Source organism: Octopus sinensis, linkage group LG8, assembly GCF_006345805.1.
Source record: "Octopus sinensis linkage group LG8, ASM634580v1, whole genome shotgun sequence".
NCBI lineage: Eukaryota > Metazoa > Mollusca > Cephalopoda > Octopoda > Octopodidae > Octopus > Octopus sinensis.
The window spans coordinates 5329581-5345993 of record NC_043004.1 but is presented as its reverse complement, the minus strand read 5'-3'; the positions used below and the strand labels follow the sequence as shown (position 1 = coordinate 5345993).

At 37.6% G+C, this 16413-nt stretch overlaps 2 protein-coding genes across 5 annotated transcripts in view; one reads left to right on the top strand and one right to left on the bottom strand.

Annotated features, from left to right (window-relative positions):
• LOC115214897 (alsin) overlaps nucleotides 1–16413 on the bottom strand; it is a 138441-nt gene that overhangs the window by 72613 nt on the left and 49415 nt on the right. The window contains exon 1 of one of the 4 annotated variants that reach the window (XM_036505224.1): nucleotides 12731–12757. The exons of the other annotated variants lie outside the window; for them this stretch is intronic. Within the exon in view, the coding sequence (XP_036361117.1) occupies nucleotides 12731–12735 (5 nt within the window). The 5' untranslated portion in view covers nucleotides 12736–12757. Of the gene's footprint in view, nucleotides 1–12730; nucleotides 12758–16413 lie in introns of those variants that run through there. 4 annotated transcript variants of the gene reach the window in all.
• Nucleotides 9820–11617, top strand: LOC118764482. Its single transcript, XM_036505226.1, has one exon. The coding sequence runs from the start codon at nucleotides 10290–10292 to the stop codon at nucleotides 11589–11591; it is 1302 nt and encodes a 433-aa protein (XP_036361119.1). The 5' UTR covers nucleotides 9820–10289; the 3' UTR covers nucleotides 11592–11617.

Genomic DNA, 16413 nt, shown 5'->3' with positions numbered 1-16413 from the left:
AATTCTCATCTGACTCACGCAAGCATGGAAAAGTGAATGTTAAATGATGAATCATTATATGTTGGACAACAAGCATGGCTGTGTAGCTTCAAAAGTGAGAGAGAAAGAGAGAGAGTGTGTGCGTGTGTGTCTTTTCATTGAGGCTGCTTAGACAGAGATGACAGAGATGTCACTTATGTCCTCCATAAGTAAAAACATCTGAAAGCCATTGAAACAAAGTATTTAACTGAAAACATGAAATGGTTGGCATCAGGAAGGATGTCCAGCTGAACAACAGTACCTCAAATCTTTTTTCCATTGTGGCATGGAAAAAGCAGACATGATGATGATGATGATAGCAACACCCTGCTTAATGGTCTCTTGCTTTAATGTTTGAAAAATTAATTAATTGAAATTAGTAGCTACACTCTCTGAGTGGTTAGCATTAGGAAGGGCATCCAGCTGTAGAAACTCTGCCAGATCAGACTGGAGCCTGGTGCAGCCATCTGGTTCGCCAGTCCTCAAGTCAAATCATCCAACCCATGCTAGCATAGAAAGCGAATGTTAAATGATGATGATGATGAAGAGTTAATATCAACATTATCGTCATCATTTACCAATGGGTTTCTTGTAGTTACAGTCAACCAAATTCACTCACATAACATTTGTTGGCCCAGGGCTATCGTCGAAAACACTTGCATTCACCCTTTGTCAGTATATCCCTGGATCCTCCCGGGTGACCCATCAAGCAAAGTCTCAACCAGTCCTCATTTCTGCAAGATGCCTCCTCATCTACTGTGACTATGTAGCATGTAGTCAACCAACATGAGCCATCAACTCAGCCAGATCCTCAGTGAAGACAACATGGTAAACAGGGTCTAACTCACAAAATCAAGCAACATGGTCAAACAGCCTGGGCTGGCACTCTTGAATCATACAGGTAACAGGACACATCTCAAGGGTTCATGCCAAAGAGTTCAACTACTGACAGGATCCTGGCTCTTTGTGTACTCATTGAATGCAAGCAGAGCTTTCAGCATGGGCTGCTTGCAACCTACATCAACCTCCATAAGGTGTTTGACTCAGTGGATGGGGATTGTGTCAAGTAAAAATCTTCTAATTAGAAATTTTAAAATATAATATAATATAATGAAATTAATGTATACAGTGCTCAGGTGCACCACAACTTGTCAAAAGTGTATAAATAGCATATACAGTAATGTACAATAGTCTGGAAAGTGAACAGTGTATGAGTCAGATACATGCTTGCGTGTGTATGGAGAGGAGAAAAATCAGGTGTAGTGTAGGCAAATCTCAAGAAGCATGGAAGTTTTGAAGGATGCAGTGCTCCGACAACTAACAACTGATGCTGGCAGTTTGTTCCATACTTCAGCAACTCTTAGCATGAAAAAATTCTTCCGAAAGTCATGGAAGATGTGCTCTTTTCTGACTTTGTAAACATGTTCATGGATGTTAGACAGGTGGAGTTTGAAAAGGTGCTCAGAGTTATGATTCAGAATCTTAGTTTCTCAGAATTAAAAAAATTGAATGTTCAGTTCATATCAGATGGAAGAGGTAGTGAATTCACTGAAGATTGCTTAAAAGTATACCTGACCTGGTTGTCTAATTATAATGCAATGTCATTACATCAGCAGTTAAGCCAAGTGAAGCAAATGAAACGGAATAAAACGATCGCTATTAATTTAAAGTAAAAAACAAGATAATACAGAAAGAGATAGTGAGAACTGAAAATGTATATCAAGTAATATGACAGACATTACATAAAATATTCATATTATTAGATGTTTTCCCATAAGCATGAAAATAGTTACTGGTTTGACCTAAAATACACAATTTGACTGTAATCAATGTATGTTTTCTATTTTTGAGGACACAACTGATAGTAGTAAGTATGTATGTATATATGTACATGTACGTGTGTATGTATGTATGTTATTCAGTTTTATTTCAAGATTTCTTGCCAGGTTTCTAACCTAGATTTAAGGCTCCTTCATTGGAATTTTCAACAACATCAACAGGGTATTTGTACATGTTTGTGTGAATGTGTACAGTATTTAAAGTCAGTGCATGTGCAGATTTGAATGTTTTATGTATGTATTCTCTTATTCTCCTGATTCTCCAATCAGTTTCAATGTATGAGGGTCTAACAGCCAATATTATAGCCACTAACATTTGGAAACGCCAATAGCAGAAAGTTGGTGTCAATGTTTGTCACAAACTTAATGAATAACATAACTCTGTTAGAGTTCTCAATCTTCTGGGTAAGTTGCCTTCACCACAGACTAGAGTATAACCCACCCTGACAGGCTAAATGCACACCTACGTATCAAACAAGAAATTTCCAAGTCCTCATGCATATATATATAAATATATCATCATCATCATCATCAACATTCATTTAACATCTACTCCACTTTCCATGCTGGTATGGGTTGGACAGTTTGACTGGGGACTGGCAAGCCAGGAGGCTGTACCATGCAGCAATCTGATTTGGCAAAGTTTCTACAGTTGGATGCCCTTCCTAACATCATCCACTCCAAGAGTGTGGTGGATGCTTTTTACGTGCCACTGGCATGAGAGCCAGTCAAATGGCACTGGCATCTGTCACACTTGAATAGTGCTTTTTATGTGCCACCAGCATAGGAGCCAGTCAGGCAGCACTGGCATTGACCGCATTATATATATGCATATGTGTGTATGCAAGTGTGAGTGTAATAGGTGCAGGTGTGACTGTGTGATTAAGAAGCTTGCTTCCCAACCACTTGTTTCCAGGTTCATTCCCCCCATGCAGCACTTTGGACAAATGTCTTCTGCCATAGCTCTGACCCAACTAAAGCTTTGTGAATGGCTTTCATAGATGGAAACTAAAAGAAGCTCACCACGTGTGTGTGTGCGAATGAGAGAGAGAGAGAGAGAGTGTGTGTGTGTGTGTGTGTGTGTGTTTGTGTGTATGCATGTGTTTGTATGTGTTGAGTTAGCATCTTTGTCTTGACCTGGTGTAATTGTTGTAAATGAGTGCCACTGTCATTTAAGTGGTACCCTTCATTTCCAAGATTCCAAGTAAAACATGTCTGTCAATGGGGAAATATTACCTCGCTTGGAGACAGATGAAGGGTGGTAACAGGAAGGGCTAGAAAATCTGCCTCAACAAATTCCATTTGACCCATGCAAGCATCGAAAAGTGGACATTAAAATGATGATGATAGTGATGGCATGTGTGTATCTAAAAGAGAGAGCAGATTTGAACCTGAGTGCTTTTGCGAGATAGGGTTTTGAAAAATAATACTGTCTGTTATCGAGCATCTGCGATTAGATAAAATTTTTAAAAGTCCTGAAAAAATACAGTATCAAGTATATTTACCGCATTAATTGGCAACAGAAACTGCAGTTGAGAGACTGGCTGAGTCTGTGGCAGACGTCAGGGTAACTGACATTCATAGTACAAACATACTCCTTGAGGCTATGCACTGAATATATTATTGGTGCTAACTCTATAAAGTTGACGACATTGTTTTAATGTGAGGGTTCCGTTACTCCGAGGTCTATGTCTGTGTGAGGAGTGATGTTTGTGAGGAATACAAATTAAGCACATACAAACACTTACATGCAACACACATACACACACACACACACACACACTGTGCTTGTAAATATACACACATACAGTCATACATAGAATGTTATGGTGAATTGAGAGATCTTGATTTCAATGAATGAAGCAATACAATAATACAACACAAGGCAATAGAATGTAACAGATTCAAAATAGAATTGTGATGATGCTTTGTCATAAATAAAATAAAGAGAATATTTTGTGATATTTACATTTTCAATGTTTATAGAAATGAATCAGAAAAAATAAAAATCAACAACAAATAGTTTAGAGTAAATTTATACAAATTAATAAACTGTTAAGTTAGTCATAGGAAAGAATTTTTATTTAAAAAAAGAAAAGCACGCAATATTTTAAGCCACGTGCTCGGTGTTTTTAATGGGAGCTTTGTGAGATCTTGTCTCTGTTCTTGATGACCAAATCCACGGAATGTTGTCAAAGAGACTTTTGTTGTGTACATGTGTTTCTCTCATTCTATTTCTCTCTCTCTCGTAACTGAAGATTCAAGTTCTAAAATTACTTAAGTCACAGGAAACTCAATGTAACTTAAGCAACAACAGCAGTAAGGTTATCGCTAACTGTATTTTCCAACATAAAAGTCAAATTTTTTTAAGGTTAAAATTTGTAGCCAAGAGACGTAGGTTGACTTATGCACCCAGACGACTTTGGAGGACCAAAAATTCCATGGGAAATGCAGAAGGATTTGGAAAGATAGTGACGATGTTTGAATGTTTACACTACATGTTAACATTATATACTATGTTGATTTGTATGCCAGAAAATACAGTAGTCTTAGTTTGTCATTGTAGTTTGTGTTAATACAAGAGAGATGTCACTGGCAACAGGTGTCACTAGCAAGGGCATCCAGTCATAGAAAATTTGCCTAAATAAAATTCTGGTCAAGACATGCAAACATGGAAAAGTGGACATTAAAACAAAGGTAGCAATCGGAATGATGATAAGCTGGAGAGAGACTTGAGTCTGAAGTTAGTAAGTTAGCCCCTAACTGACTGTTTAAATTAAATTAAGCCTGATGCTATAGCTGTGGCCCAACTAAAGCCTTGTGAGTGGATTTCATAGCTGGAAACTGAAGGAAGCTCATCATACACACACACACACACATATATATATATATCATCATCATCATCATCGTTTAATGTCCGATTTCCATGCTAGCATGGGTTGGACGGTTTGACCGGGGTCTGGGAAGCCAGAAGGCTGCACCAGGCTCCAGTCTGATCTGGCAGTGTTTCTACAGCTGGATGCCCTTCCTAACGCCAACCACTCCGTGAGTGTAGTGGGTGCTTTTTACGTGCCACCAATGCAGGTGCCAGGCGAGGCTGGCAATGGCCATGATCGGTTGGTGCTTTTTACATGCCACCAGCACGGAAGCAAGTCAAGGTGGCGCTGGCATCAGCTACGTTCGGATGGTGCTTTGACCTGCTAAGTCACAGGGATGTAAACAAAGAGATTTAAAAATAGTAATTTTCTAAAGCAGCACCAGTTGTCAAGTGGTGGTGCAGGACAAACACACACACACGATGTGCTTCTTTTAGTTTCTGTCTACCAGATTTACCCACAAATCTTTGGTTGGTCAAAGACTATAGCAGTAGGACTGAACTGGAAACCATGTGGTTGGGAAGCAAACCTCTTAACCACAAAGCCACACCTGAACCTTCTCACTCCCTCTCTCCCAGATCCTTCAAGCTTCTTTTTTGCTTAGTACTATTTTATACACTTTGAAATTTCTCACTTCAAGAAAGCATTATTATTCAAAACATCAGCATTCCCATCCACCTACACAATATTCATTTATTAAAAAGGCGGCGAGCTGGCAGAAACGTTAGCACACTGGGTGAAATGCTTAGCGGTATTCTGTCTGTCTTTATGTTCTGAGTTCAAATTCTGCTGAGGTCGACTTTGCTTATCATCCTTTCAGGGTCGATAAATTAAGTTCCAGTTGCGCACTGGGATCGATCTAATTAACTGGCCTCCTCCCCAAAAATTTCGGGCCTTGTGACTAGAGTAGAAAAGAATTATCTAATTCCAATTATGGTGGCAAGCTGGCAGAAACATTAGCACGCCGGCCAAAATGCTTAGCGGTATTTCATCTGTCTTTACATTCTGAGTTCAAATTCCACCAAGGTCGACTTTGCCTTTCATCCTTTCAGGGTCAGTAAATTAAGTACCAGTTGTGTACTGGGGTCAATCTAATCAACTGGTCCCCTCCCCCAAAATTTTGGGCCTTGTGCCTAGATTAGAAACGAATAAAAAGCAGCAAGCTGGCAGAATCACTAGCACTCTAGGAGAAATGCTTAGCGATATTTCATCTGTCTTTAGGTTCTGAGTTCAAATTACACCAAGGTCAATTTTGTCTTTCATCCTTTCAGGGTCAATAAATTAAATACCAGGTGTGTACTGAGGTCAATCTAATCAACTGGCCCCACCTTCCCAAAAATTTCAGGCCTTGTGCCTAGAGTAGAAAAGAATATTAATTTATTAAAATTTCCAAGCTTTATTAAATGATTTTTGTCGACACAGACCAGAGCTAATTAATTTGGATTCTGAGTTTTATTTGCTATTGATCATTGGCTTGATTTATTGGTCTCTGCTGTGCTGCATTACTTTGGAAACCTTGCTGTCTGATAAACTGGTTTACATTTTGAAGGCTGGTTATTCCAGTATGCTCAACTGCCCACTTTTACTAACCCCCACCCTGCCAACCATCCTTACACACTGCCTTCCTTTCCTAAAAACAATGACCTTTCTGGGAATCCATCAAATATGTTTTATGCTAACTACACCTACATATTTACTACTTTATGTGAAAAGTGACAAAGCTATGGAGATACAGGGCTGAAGATAAAACATTAAACATGTTTTAGTTGAAGCTGACATTACATGGGAATTACAGGAATCTGTTTCATGTATTCTTTTATATTTCCCTTTATATCTTACTCAGTTCAGTCATTAAACCGCAGCCATACTGGGGCAACGCCTTGAAGAATTTTTAGTTAGATGAATCAACCCCTGTACGTTTTTTTGTTTTTTTTAAAGTCTGGTATTTATTCCAACGGTTTCTTTTGTCAAAACTGCTAAGTTATGGAGACGTAAACACAACAACACCAGTTAGCAAGTGGTGGTGGGGGACAAACACAGACATAAAGATACACACACACACGCATATATATATGACAGGCTTTTTTCAGTTTCTGTCAGCCAAATCCACTGACAAGACTTTGATTGGCCCCGACACTATAATAGAAGACACTTACCCAAAGTACCACAATGTGGGAGTGAACCCAGAACCATGTGATTGGGAGCCAAACTTCTAACCACACAGCCACAGCTGTATTGTCCATTTAATAGAAAAATTCGAATGTATAATCAAAGATTTAGCCCTTTAGCATTCGGATTACTCTATCAAATGTAACACTTGTTTATTCACATCATCATCATCATTATCATCATCGTTTAACGTCCACTTTCCATGCTGGCATGGGTTTTTCTATGTTCTATTCTTCCTGTTTGTATAATTCAGACATAAATTCATAGCACCAACTACTTAATGAGTCATTGAGTACATTCAGTGATTAAATATTTTACTTAGATGAACTAAAACTATAATGCCTAGGATCAGATGCATCAAGTTTACATCCATGTGAACACGATGCCGTGTGTGTGTGTCAGTGAAAGAGAGAGAGACAGACATACAAACAGACAGACACACAGAGAGGCAGACAGACAGACAGTATTTTTCTATTAGGTTCCAATTTAGTAGTATTTTGTGACTCAAGAACTTGTTAGTATAAATATCTGACATATTAATACAGTCCTGCTAATGCAAATTGTTAAAAAAAATCTTTTAAAATCCACTTTTGGTGAACTTACTGCATTTACTCCTTTATAAGTTGCATTATTTTTATACTTTATAAAAACTGCAAAAACAGGGTTGTGACTTATACATGGGATAAAGCTAAAACTGCCATGGTATGCATGCAATCTTTGTACCAAATTTAACACTAAATTAGGGGTATGACTTATATAAATATATGTTTATCATCTTCATTTCATGACAGAATCTTACTTTTAACTTTTATAACATTAACAAGAAATTTGTCATTTGTTTGTCAACCAGAAAAAAAAAACATACAAGTGCACAGCTGGTTTGCACCTGCTTCCACTGCACTGTATTGTGGCATTACTTTTTGTATATCATTATAAAGGTCCAACAGGTTTTCTTTTGACACTCTGACCTTTTCACACAAAAACATTCCCCCACATTCTCTCTCTCTCTCTCTCAGCTATCTCAGCAAAACCCACATACCAACTTCAGTTACTTTATACATTCTCATGTTTTGACAGACAAGTAACAGCAATAAAAAAAATATGCAAGAGACACAAACCTTGCAGAGAAAGAATTGATATTTTATTGGGAAAGCTGTACTGGAATACATGGAGTTCCCTAGTGGACAGTTAATACAAGGGAGATAATTATTTCTTCATAATATTTGGTGGGATTAGAAGTTGGGACTTGAAATTAAGAAATAATGAAAGAAACGCATAGAATAGTTTCCAGCTGTCTTCTACAGTATTATGACAAATATTTCTATCACAAAGGTTACAACTTTTTCTCAAAGCCAGAAACAACAGCTAGCAAATATGAATACATTAACACACTCCAATTACTAGTCTATAGTCAGGTTATGCCCCTTTTCCCAAGTTGCCAACCCAATGCCATCGATTCTTCTGAGTTTGACATCTTTATACAGTTGACAAACCATGTCTTCTTACACCAAGTCAGTACACCTCTCCTCTTCCTCAAACTGGTTCAATTAATCTTAAATCTCCCACATCTGAATCTATCAAGAACTCCCTTCCCACTGTTCAAATTCTTTCTCAGTGGCTCTGAACTGGGGTTTATGTAAGATTTTGTGGTTGAAAATTATCTGCAATAAATTGGTTATACTTCTTCAATAAACAAAATATTTAAACAATTTTTTTTAATATAATTCCTAATAATACTCAAATATATAGGGTTTTTTAAACGTCAAACAGCTATGGAGTGGGAGTGGGGTCCAGTAGAGTAAAATAGCAACTGCAGTATTGACCAGACTATCAGATGTTGTTATACATCGCTAGTCACAATGCACTTTGTATTATTTTAGCTTTCAAATGAAGCTACTCTGCTGGCTAGGGGAGCAGGCCAACATTCCCCCCACTTGGAAGGGTTACCCATTTACAACTGAGCAGACTGAAGCAGCATGAAATGAAGTGCTTTGCTCAAGAACACAATGTGCAACCAGCCTGAGAATCAAAACCACAATCTCAGAAGTGTGGCTGCCCCAACCACTAGGCCACATGCCTTCACACACACACACACACACCATCAACATCGTTTAACATCCGCCTTCCATGCTGGCATGGGTTGGATGGTTTGACAGGATCTGACCAGGTAGAAGACTACACCAGACTTCTGTGTCTGTTTTGGCATCTTTTTTTTTTGTGGCTGGATGCCCTCCCTAGCACCAACTACTCTACAGAGTGGGCTGAGTGCTTTTTATGTGGTACTTGCACAGGCAAGGTCACTTTTGGCATGGTTTTTACACACACACACACACTTCTGAGCACAAGTGTGTGTGAGTGTGTAAATTTTCCTCCAGCACCAGAAAGTACTGTCACCAAAACAAGCTGGATGTCCAGTCAGCCAGGCCAAATCATCAATGTCCAAACAGCTACACCCAATTGTCTCATGCCAGTCCCACTGCATCTGATAGATAACGAGAGAGAGAGAGAGAGAGTTGAAATGCTTCCCTCATCAAGTTCTAGTTTGTTATTATTAAACAACAGTGATTTGTTTCTTGTTTCATGTCAGTTTATTCAAATTAGATCTCCACAAAACATTTTTCCCAAGAAAACAATCAGATAAAATGAAAGCATATGCCTTCATGGGAAATTTAGAAATATCATTCAGCAAATTGAAAAAAAAATTACTTGTTTAAAAAAAGAAGGCAACAATAACCAGGAGCCAATCATACTGGTAGTTAACATAGAAAAGTTACATAACGGAATGTTGCTTTGTATTTTCTTCCCAGTATATAAGTTGGAAATGGAATGAATAAATAACTCAGACACTGAATTGGTAATTTACATATATATCCTCCATAATTTAAAGGAACAATGTGTTTAACATTCTCTATATCAATCCAGCTTCATTATTGGTCAATCAGTATGGTGCTGGCAACTGACACTTAGGTAGAACCTGTTTTCTCCCCCAGAGGCGAACATTATCTGTACTGTGTGCATGGAAACCACAAAAAACAAAAAGTTACCGTCTTAAGCTATAAAAAGAAATTGCTTGCTGGATACATCATTTTACAATGACACACCTTTAATAAAAACTAAAACAGAAACAAAAAAATTTGTGAGTATAGAAGTGCTTTAACCAGTTTGCTAGCACATATATCTACAATAAAGATTACAGTCTACAATCTGCAACTACTCCTCAACAGCTTTAACACTGAAAAGCAAAATAAATAAGATTTGCTGAGAAATTATTTTCTTCAACTGGAGACGTGTCATCATAACAGAGATTTCTGCAAATCATACAAGTTTAAGAAAAAATTTCCCTGACAGAATCAGAAATCACTTTTCAGATTCAATAACTGGTTGAAAGATGACAACTCTAAGAAGGAAAACTTTGAGTCAGTCGACATATCATACACGCCATCGAGCACCAATCCGAAAGTCACTATCGAGTAGAGATATACACCAAGTGTTTACAACCTTTCCAACTCTGGGTAGATCTACACACAGGGTACGGAACTCAAGCCCAATATCATATTTTCAAATCTACACTCAGAAAGCAGATGATGCAAATTATGAGCCTGGTGAACTGATGACTATTGACTTGGAGTTTTACATAAAACATCCTTTGGAGCTACAATTTATTGAAATGATTATCGTTGGTCAAAGCAGTGCTACATATCTACAAACAGGAATCGGAGGTGCTCCTAAAAAGGTTTTCATGAATAAAAAGTTTGCTGTTCTGGGTAATCCTCATGAAAGGATGATTGCCATGCCAGGCTTGTACAGCTCACAGTATAAATTCTGGTTACCACCAGATATACCATCATCATTGCTCTATGAAGACAAAAACACAGTTGTATTAGAAATTACCTACTTTATAGCCATATATATTCATACACCCCTCAACATTCATCCCTCAAGCCACAATTTTCAATCAAGGGATCCCCATACTGTGCTACTGAGAAAGAAACACTTTCAAGTTGAAGAATCTCCCAGTAGCCTAGTAAACAGACTGTCAGAGGCACTGATTCCTGTGAATCATGAAGAGAAAACCAAATTAAAGTTCAGTCGTGGAAAACAAGTTCACATTGTCTTAACTCTTGACAAGAGGTTATATGAACCAGGAGAGAGGATCTGCCTTGGTCTCCAGATAGCCATCGACCCAGGATGGCCAACAAAATCAGTTTCGAAAATTACAGGAACACTTAACCAGTTGGTTCAGTTTGAAGAAAAGAGTGAACGTTTTTCTAAATGCATTTCGCATGTGCGCTCAAAGGACCCTAGTCCAATAGAGGAACCATCACAGAATGAAAAGAAGGAAAATAAATTCCAGATTTTTCTTCCTATTCACAAGAATGCGGCCCTGTGTATCAGTCAGTACAAATGCAAATTATTTCAAGTGTCCCACTACTTACAGGTTGAGATCACTTTTTCTGGATTAAGCGGGAAACTAAGATTCAGGATACCTATTTTCATTGGACAACGGATTTTACCTCACCTTACAATGTCGCAGAAAATAACATCAAACTTTTTAACACCAATATTTAGCAAACCCCTTCGCTTTCCTCATTTCAGTCCAACAGAAATGCCACAAAATCAAATACAAACTACCAAAGTGAGTTCTAAATGGTATTCATATTTTTGTTGTTGTTGCTGCTGTTGTTGTTGAAATCAAAATAAAAAAAAATATCTTTTTGTGAATTTTTAAACTTTAATAGTTTAGTTATGTTTTACAAAACATACCTTAAAAAAAAGTCACTTTGCAGAATATATTTTAAATATATATATATATATATATGTGTGTGTGTATATATATATATATATATATATATATATATATATATACATATATATATATATATATATATATATATATACATGAGGGGATGCTATAAAGTTCCTGGCTTTGAGTAAAAGAAAATACAGGAGGATCAGTTAATTAAGATTTTTTTTAGTCAACATATTCTCCTCTCAGAATCACACACTTATTGCAGCGAGCCTTCAGTTTTTCTAAGCCCTGTGAAAGAACCCAGAAGGTTGGGCCTCCAACCAGGCCTTTCATGATACCCTTAAAACCAGGAACTTTTCAGCATCCCCTTGTATACTGTATTTACTTGTGTATAAGTCACATAGTCAAATACTTTATTTTAATGGAAAAAAACTGGGATATGACTTATATGGGGCAAAGCTTAAACTATGAAAGGAAAAAAATTTGTAGCAAGATTTAAACACTAAATTAAGGGTGCCACTTATACATGAGTAAATATAGTATTTTTTTAAAAATGAATATCAGATTATAACTAGGTCCTTTCTAATTGGGAATTAAATTTTCCAGTAATTTTTAATTTGTGTTTTTCAAATGCATTCTGTAAAACTGCTGAGTAAAAAGTTCTACAAATAACAGGTACCCATTTATAAACACTTTAAACCCTGACTACATAAATGCTAACAAAATTTTAAAAAAGGGTAATGTAAATCGTAAAGGTAAAAGGTCTTTTTTATGACATTAGCACGTTACATGTAACAACATAAAAGAGATAAAGCTTTTCTATAGTTTAAGAAGTTGAAAACAAAAAAAGAACACCCAACAAATTTAAAGAAAGGTTCAGCACACGCACACACACACACACACACACACATATATATCATCATCATCTAGTGTTTTAAATCCGGGTTTTGTCTCCATTAACAGGGGGTGGCCAGATCTACCTCAATGCCATAGCAACCAATGTAGGCAAGTGCAGCCCACCCAACCTTTGGGCTGGCTGGCTGGTGTCCATTCTCCTTTGTTATCATGAGGCTTCCCACCACATTTCTTAAAAATCATGGTAGAGGCCTTGGTCTCAGGACCACTCGTGTCTAGAAACTGAGGTTGGTGGTAAGCAAGAGTATGATCCCCGTAGAAAATCCAGCTCCAACAAAGCCCCATATATATATATATATATTTCTTTTCATATATAGATACAGACATAGATTTATAGATATATATAATGTCTTTCTGTTAACAAATTTGATAGCCATTTTATATCTGTGAAAACTTTCATGTAGATGTAAAATAACTTCTACTTTCTTTCTACCTTCTTATGCATTACACCTATGAGAAAATGCTAAAATTTCTAGTAGCTTTTAATGTATGTGAAAGTTTTCAAATGTATTTTATAAAACTACTGAGTAAAAAAGATCTCGTATAGAGTCTATAACGATCAGGTATGCATTCATAAACACTTCAAGCCCCAGCTATGTAAAAGTTAGCAATAAAAATGTAGAAGACCCTCACCCAAGGTGCCATGCAGTGGTACTGAACCCAGAACCATGTGGTTGGGAAGCAAGCTTCTTACCACCACACCATATCTGATGGCATATAAAATATAACAAGGTCAACCTCAGGCCAACAAAAGCTTTGTGTGTGTATTTGGTAGATGGAAACTGAAAGAAGCCTGTCATATACATATAATCTGTATGTGTGTGTATGTGTCTTTGTATCTGCGTCGATTTGCCACCACTGCTGGACAACCGGCATTGGCACGTTTACATCCCCCCTAACTTAGCAGTTCAGATAAAATAAATGCCAGCCTTAAAAAAAAGTGGGGTCAATTCATTCAAAGAAAAATTCTTCAAGGTGGTACCCTAGCATGGCCACGGTCTAATGACTGAAACAAGTAAAAAAAAAACTTTTAAAAAAATAAGTAAGAGGTTATATAGCTGGATTGTTTTTGATCATAATTCTGGACAACCAGAGCCAGCCTGGGGTTAAACAGCAAAATGTTTAATGGGTGTCAATGATAACATGTGACTAGAAATCTCAACGTCATTTATGCAGCAATTAAAAATAATGATTTGAAAATTAGGACAACACCAGCAACAATTATTGCAAGTAAAAGAGAGTGCCTCTCTAAATGGATGCTCGACTTGCTAGAAACAACAGTCAAATCTCAACCCATATTTTTCTTAAGCATTGGAAGGGCAGATTGGATAATGTAGTCCTAGATACTCCATAACTGAAAGTTAGATGAGATGGTCATGGCTGGAACGTAGCTGATCATAGTTCAGCTCAATCAGGACTCAACATGGGGTCTACAATCACATCATGCAATCCATATTGCCAATCATGACACTGAAAATTCAGTTCATCAAGTTGACTTCTGTTTACATCATTGCAAATTAATGTTTTTAATTTCCTTACCAGCCTTCCATAATTGAAGCTAAAATTTGTAGAGTAAAGAAAAATTGTTAGGTGCAGACATGGCTGTGTGGTTAAGAAGCCCATTTTGCAACAAAGTGGTTTTGGGTTCAGTCCCACGGCATGGCACCTTAGGCAAGTGTCTTCTATTATAGCCCTGAGTTGACCAATGACTTGTGAATATGTCTGTCATAAAAGGAAACTGTGTAGAAACCTATGTGTGTGTGTGTGTGTGTGTGTGTGTGTGTGTGTGTGTGTGTGTGTGAGTGTGTATACATTTCTTTGTAACTACGTTTGTCCCCCACAACCACTTGACAACTGGTGTTAGTTTGTTTATGCCCCTATAACTTAGCAGTTCAGTAAAAGGGACCAACAGAATAAGTACCAAGCATAAAAAAACCAAGTTCTGGGGTCAATTTGTTCAACTAGACTGTCATGGTGATACCCTAGTATGGCGACTGTCCAATGACTGAAACAAGTAAAAGATAAATGTTTTTTTTTTTTTTTAATTTTGTATGAAAGAATTAAGTCTGTTTACAAGATGTGTATAGGTAGAATAAAATGATCAGAAGTACCTTACAATCATGAGGGTCTGGGATCAAGTCCCTTATGTACCCCATGAGCCAGCATCATCTACAAAATCCTCATATCAACCCAAGTGCTATGAATGAAACTGGGCAGAAAGGAATTGTATAGAAGCCCATCAGATGTACTTTATTTGTAATTCAAAGACCCAGTTTGTCACATCTAATGTTGTACCGAGTCACTCCGAAGACTGAACTAAGAGTGCAAGTCTCTTTGGAATATTCAACCATTTTCTTTGCAATTCTATCAGCAGAGAGTTCCACTGAATGAGTAACGAGAAGACCCAACATTGGGACCACTGTGAGATTAATTTAGTTGTGTCAATAGGGGCAGGTGTGGTAAGAAGTTTGATTCCCAATCACATGGAGTTAGGTTCAGTCTCACTGCATGGCATCTTGAGCAAGTGTCATCTACTATAGCCCTGGGCCAACCAAAGCCTTGTAGATGGATTTGGTAGTCAGCAGTGTGTGTGTGTTAAATAAAATGGAACAGCAAAGCCAAGGCAGTGTGAAATTTCTAGGACATTTATAAAGAGAAAGGCAGAGACGATATGAGACAGTTAAATAACTACAGTCCTTTCGTAGCACTTACATAGTCTTACCTGCCATTTTGGGTCTTCTGGATACCAAAACCTCTCGTACATACATATATATATATATATATATATATATATATATATATATATATATATATATATATATCATCATCATCATCGTTTAACGTCCGTTTTCCATGCTAGCATGGGCTGGACAGTTTGACCAGGGTCTGGGATGCCTGGAGGCTGCACCAGGCTCCAGTCTGATCGGGTAGTGTTTCTACAGCTGGATGCCCTCCCTAATGCCAACCACTCCGTGAGTGTAGTGGGTGCTTTTTACGTACCACCAGCACGGAAGCCAGTCAAGGCAGTGCTGGCATCACCCACGTTCAGATGGTGCTTTTTACATGCCATATATGTGTCTGTGTGTGTGTTTGCATGCACGCGCGCGTGTGTGTGTGTGTGTATGTGTGAGTGAGTGTGTGTGCGTATGTGTGTTACTGTTTCCTTGCCTTGACATTGCATGATAATGGTGAGTGCTGTTATTATGAGTGTCCTTTGTTTCTAATCTTAACTGCAAACATGTTTGGTCATGGGGAAAATATTACTTTACTAGGAAATAGGTGAGGGTTGGTGACAGGAAGGGCATCCAGCTGCAGAAAATTCCATCTGAGCCAAGTGAGCATGGAAAAGCAGACACTAAAATGACAATGATGATGATGATGATGATGACACAGGCTATAGTAGATGTATATGAACACTTTGAATATTATCATTTTAGAAATCCCCAAAACTTAATCTTCAACACATGCATATGTACAACACACACACACACACACACACACACACACACACACACAGAAAATAATCTTTGAGAATTAACATTCAACAACATCAATTATTTTTTTCTACTCTGGGCACAAGGCTTGAAAATTTTGGGGAGGTGGCCAGTCGATTAGATTGGCCCCTGTATGCAACTGGTACTTAATTTATCGACCCCGAAAGGATGAAAGTCAAAGTTGACCATGGCAGAATTTGAACTCAGAACATAAAGACAGATGAAATACTGCTAAGCATTTAACCCGACATGCTAACATTTCTGCCAGCTCACCACCTTATGACATCAATTATTGCAGTTTTGTCAACCCAAAATTGTTGCAAAGTCATTAAAAGACGTAAAAGTTGCAATCA

Excerpts from the sequence above, each read along its gene's own strand:
- LOC118764482 (XM_036505226.1), top strand. The coding sequence starts at position 10,290 with ATGACAACTCTAAGAAGGAAAACTTTGAGTCAGTCGACATATCATACA.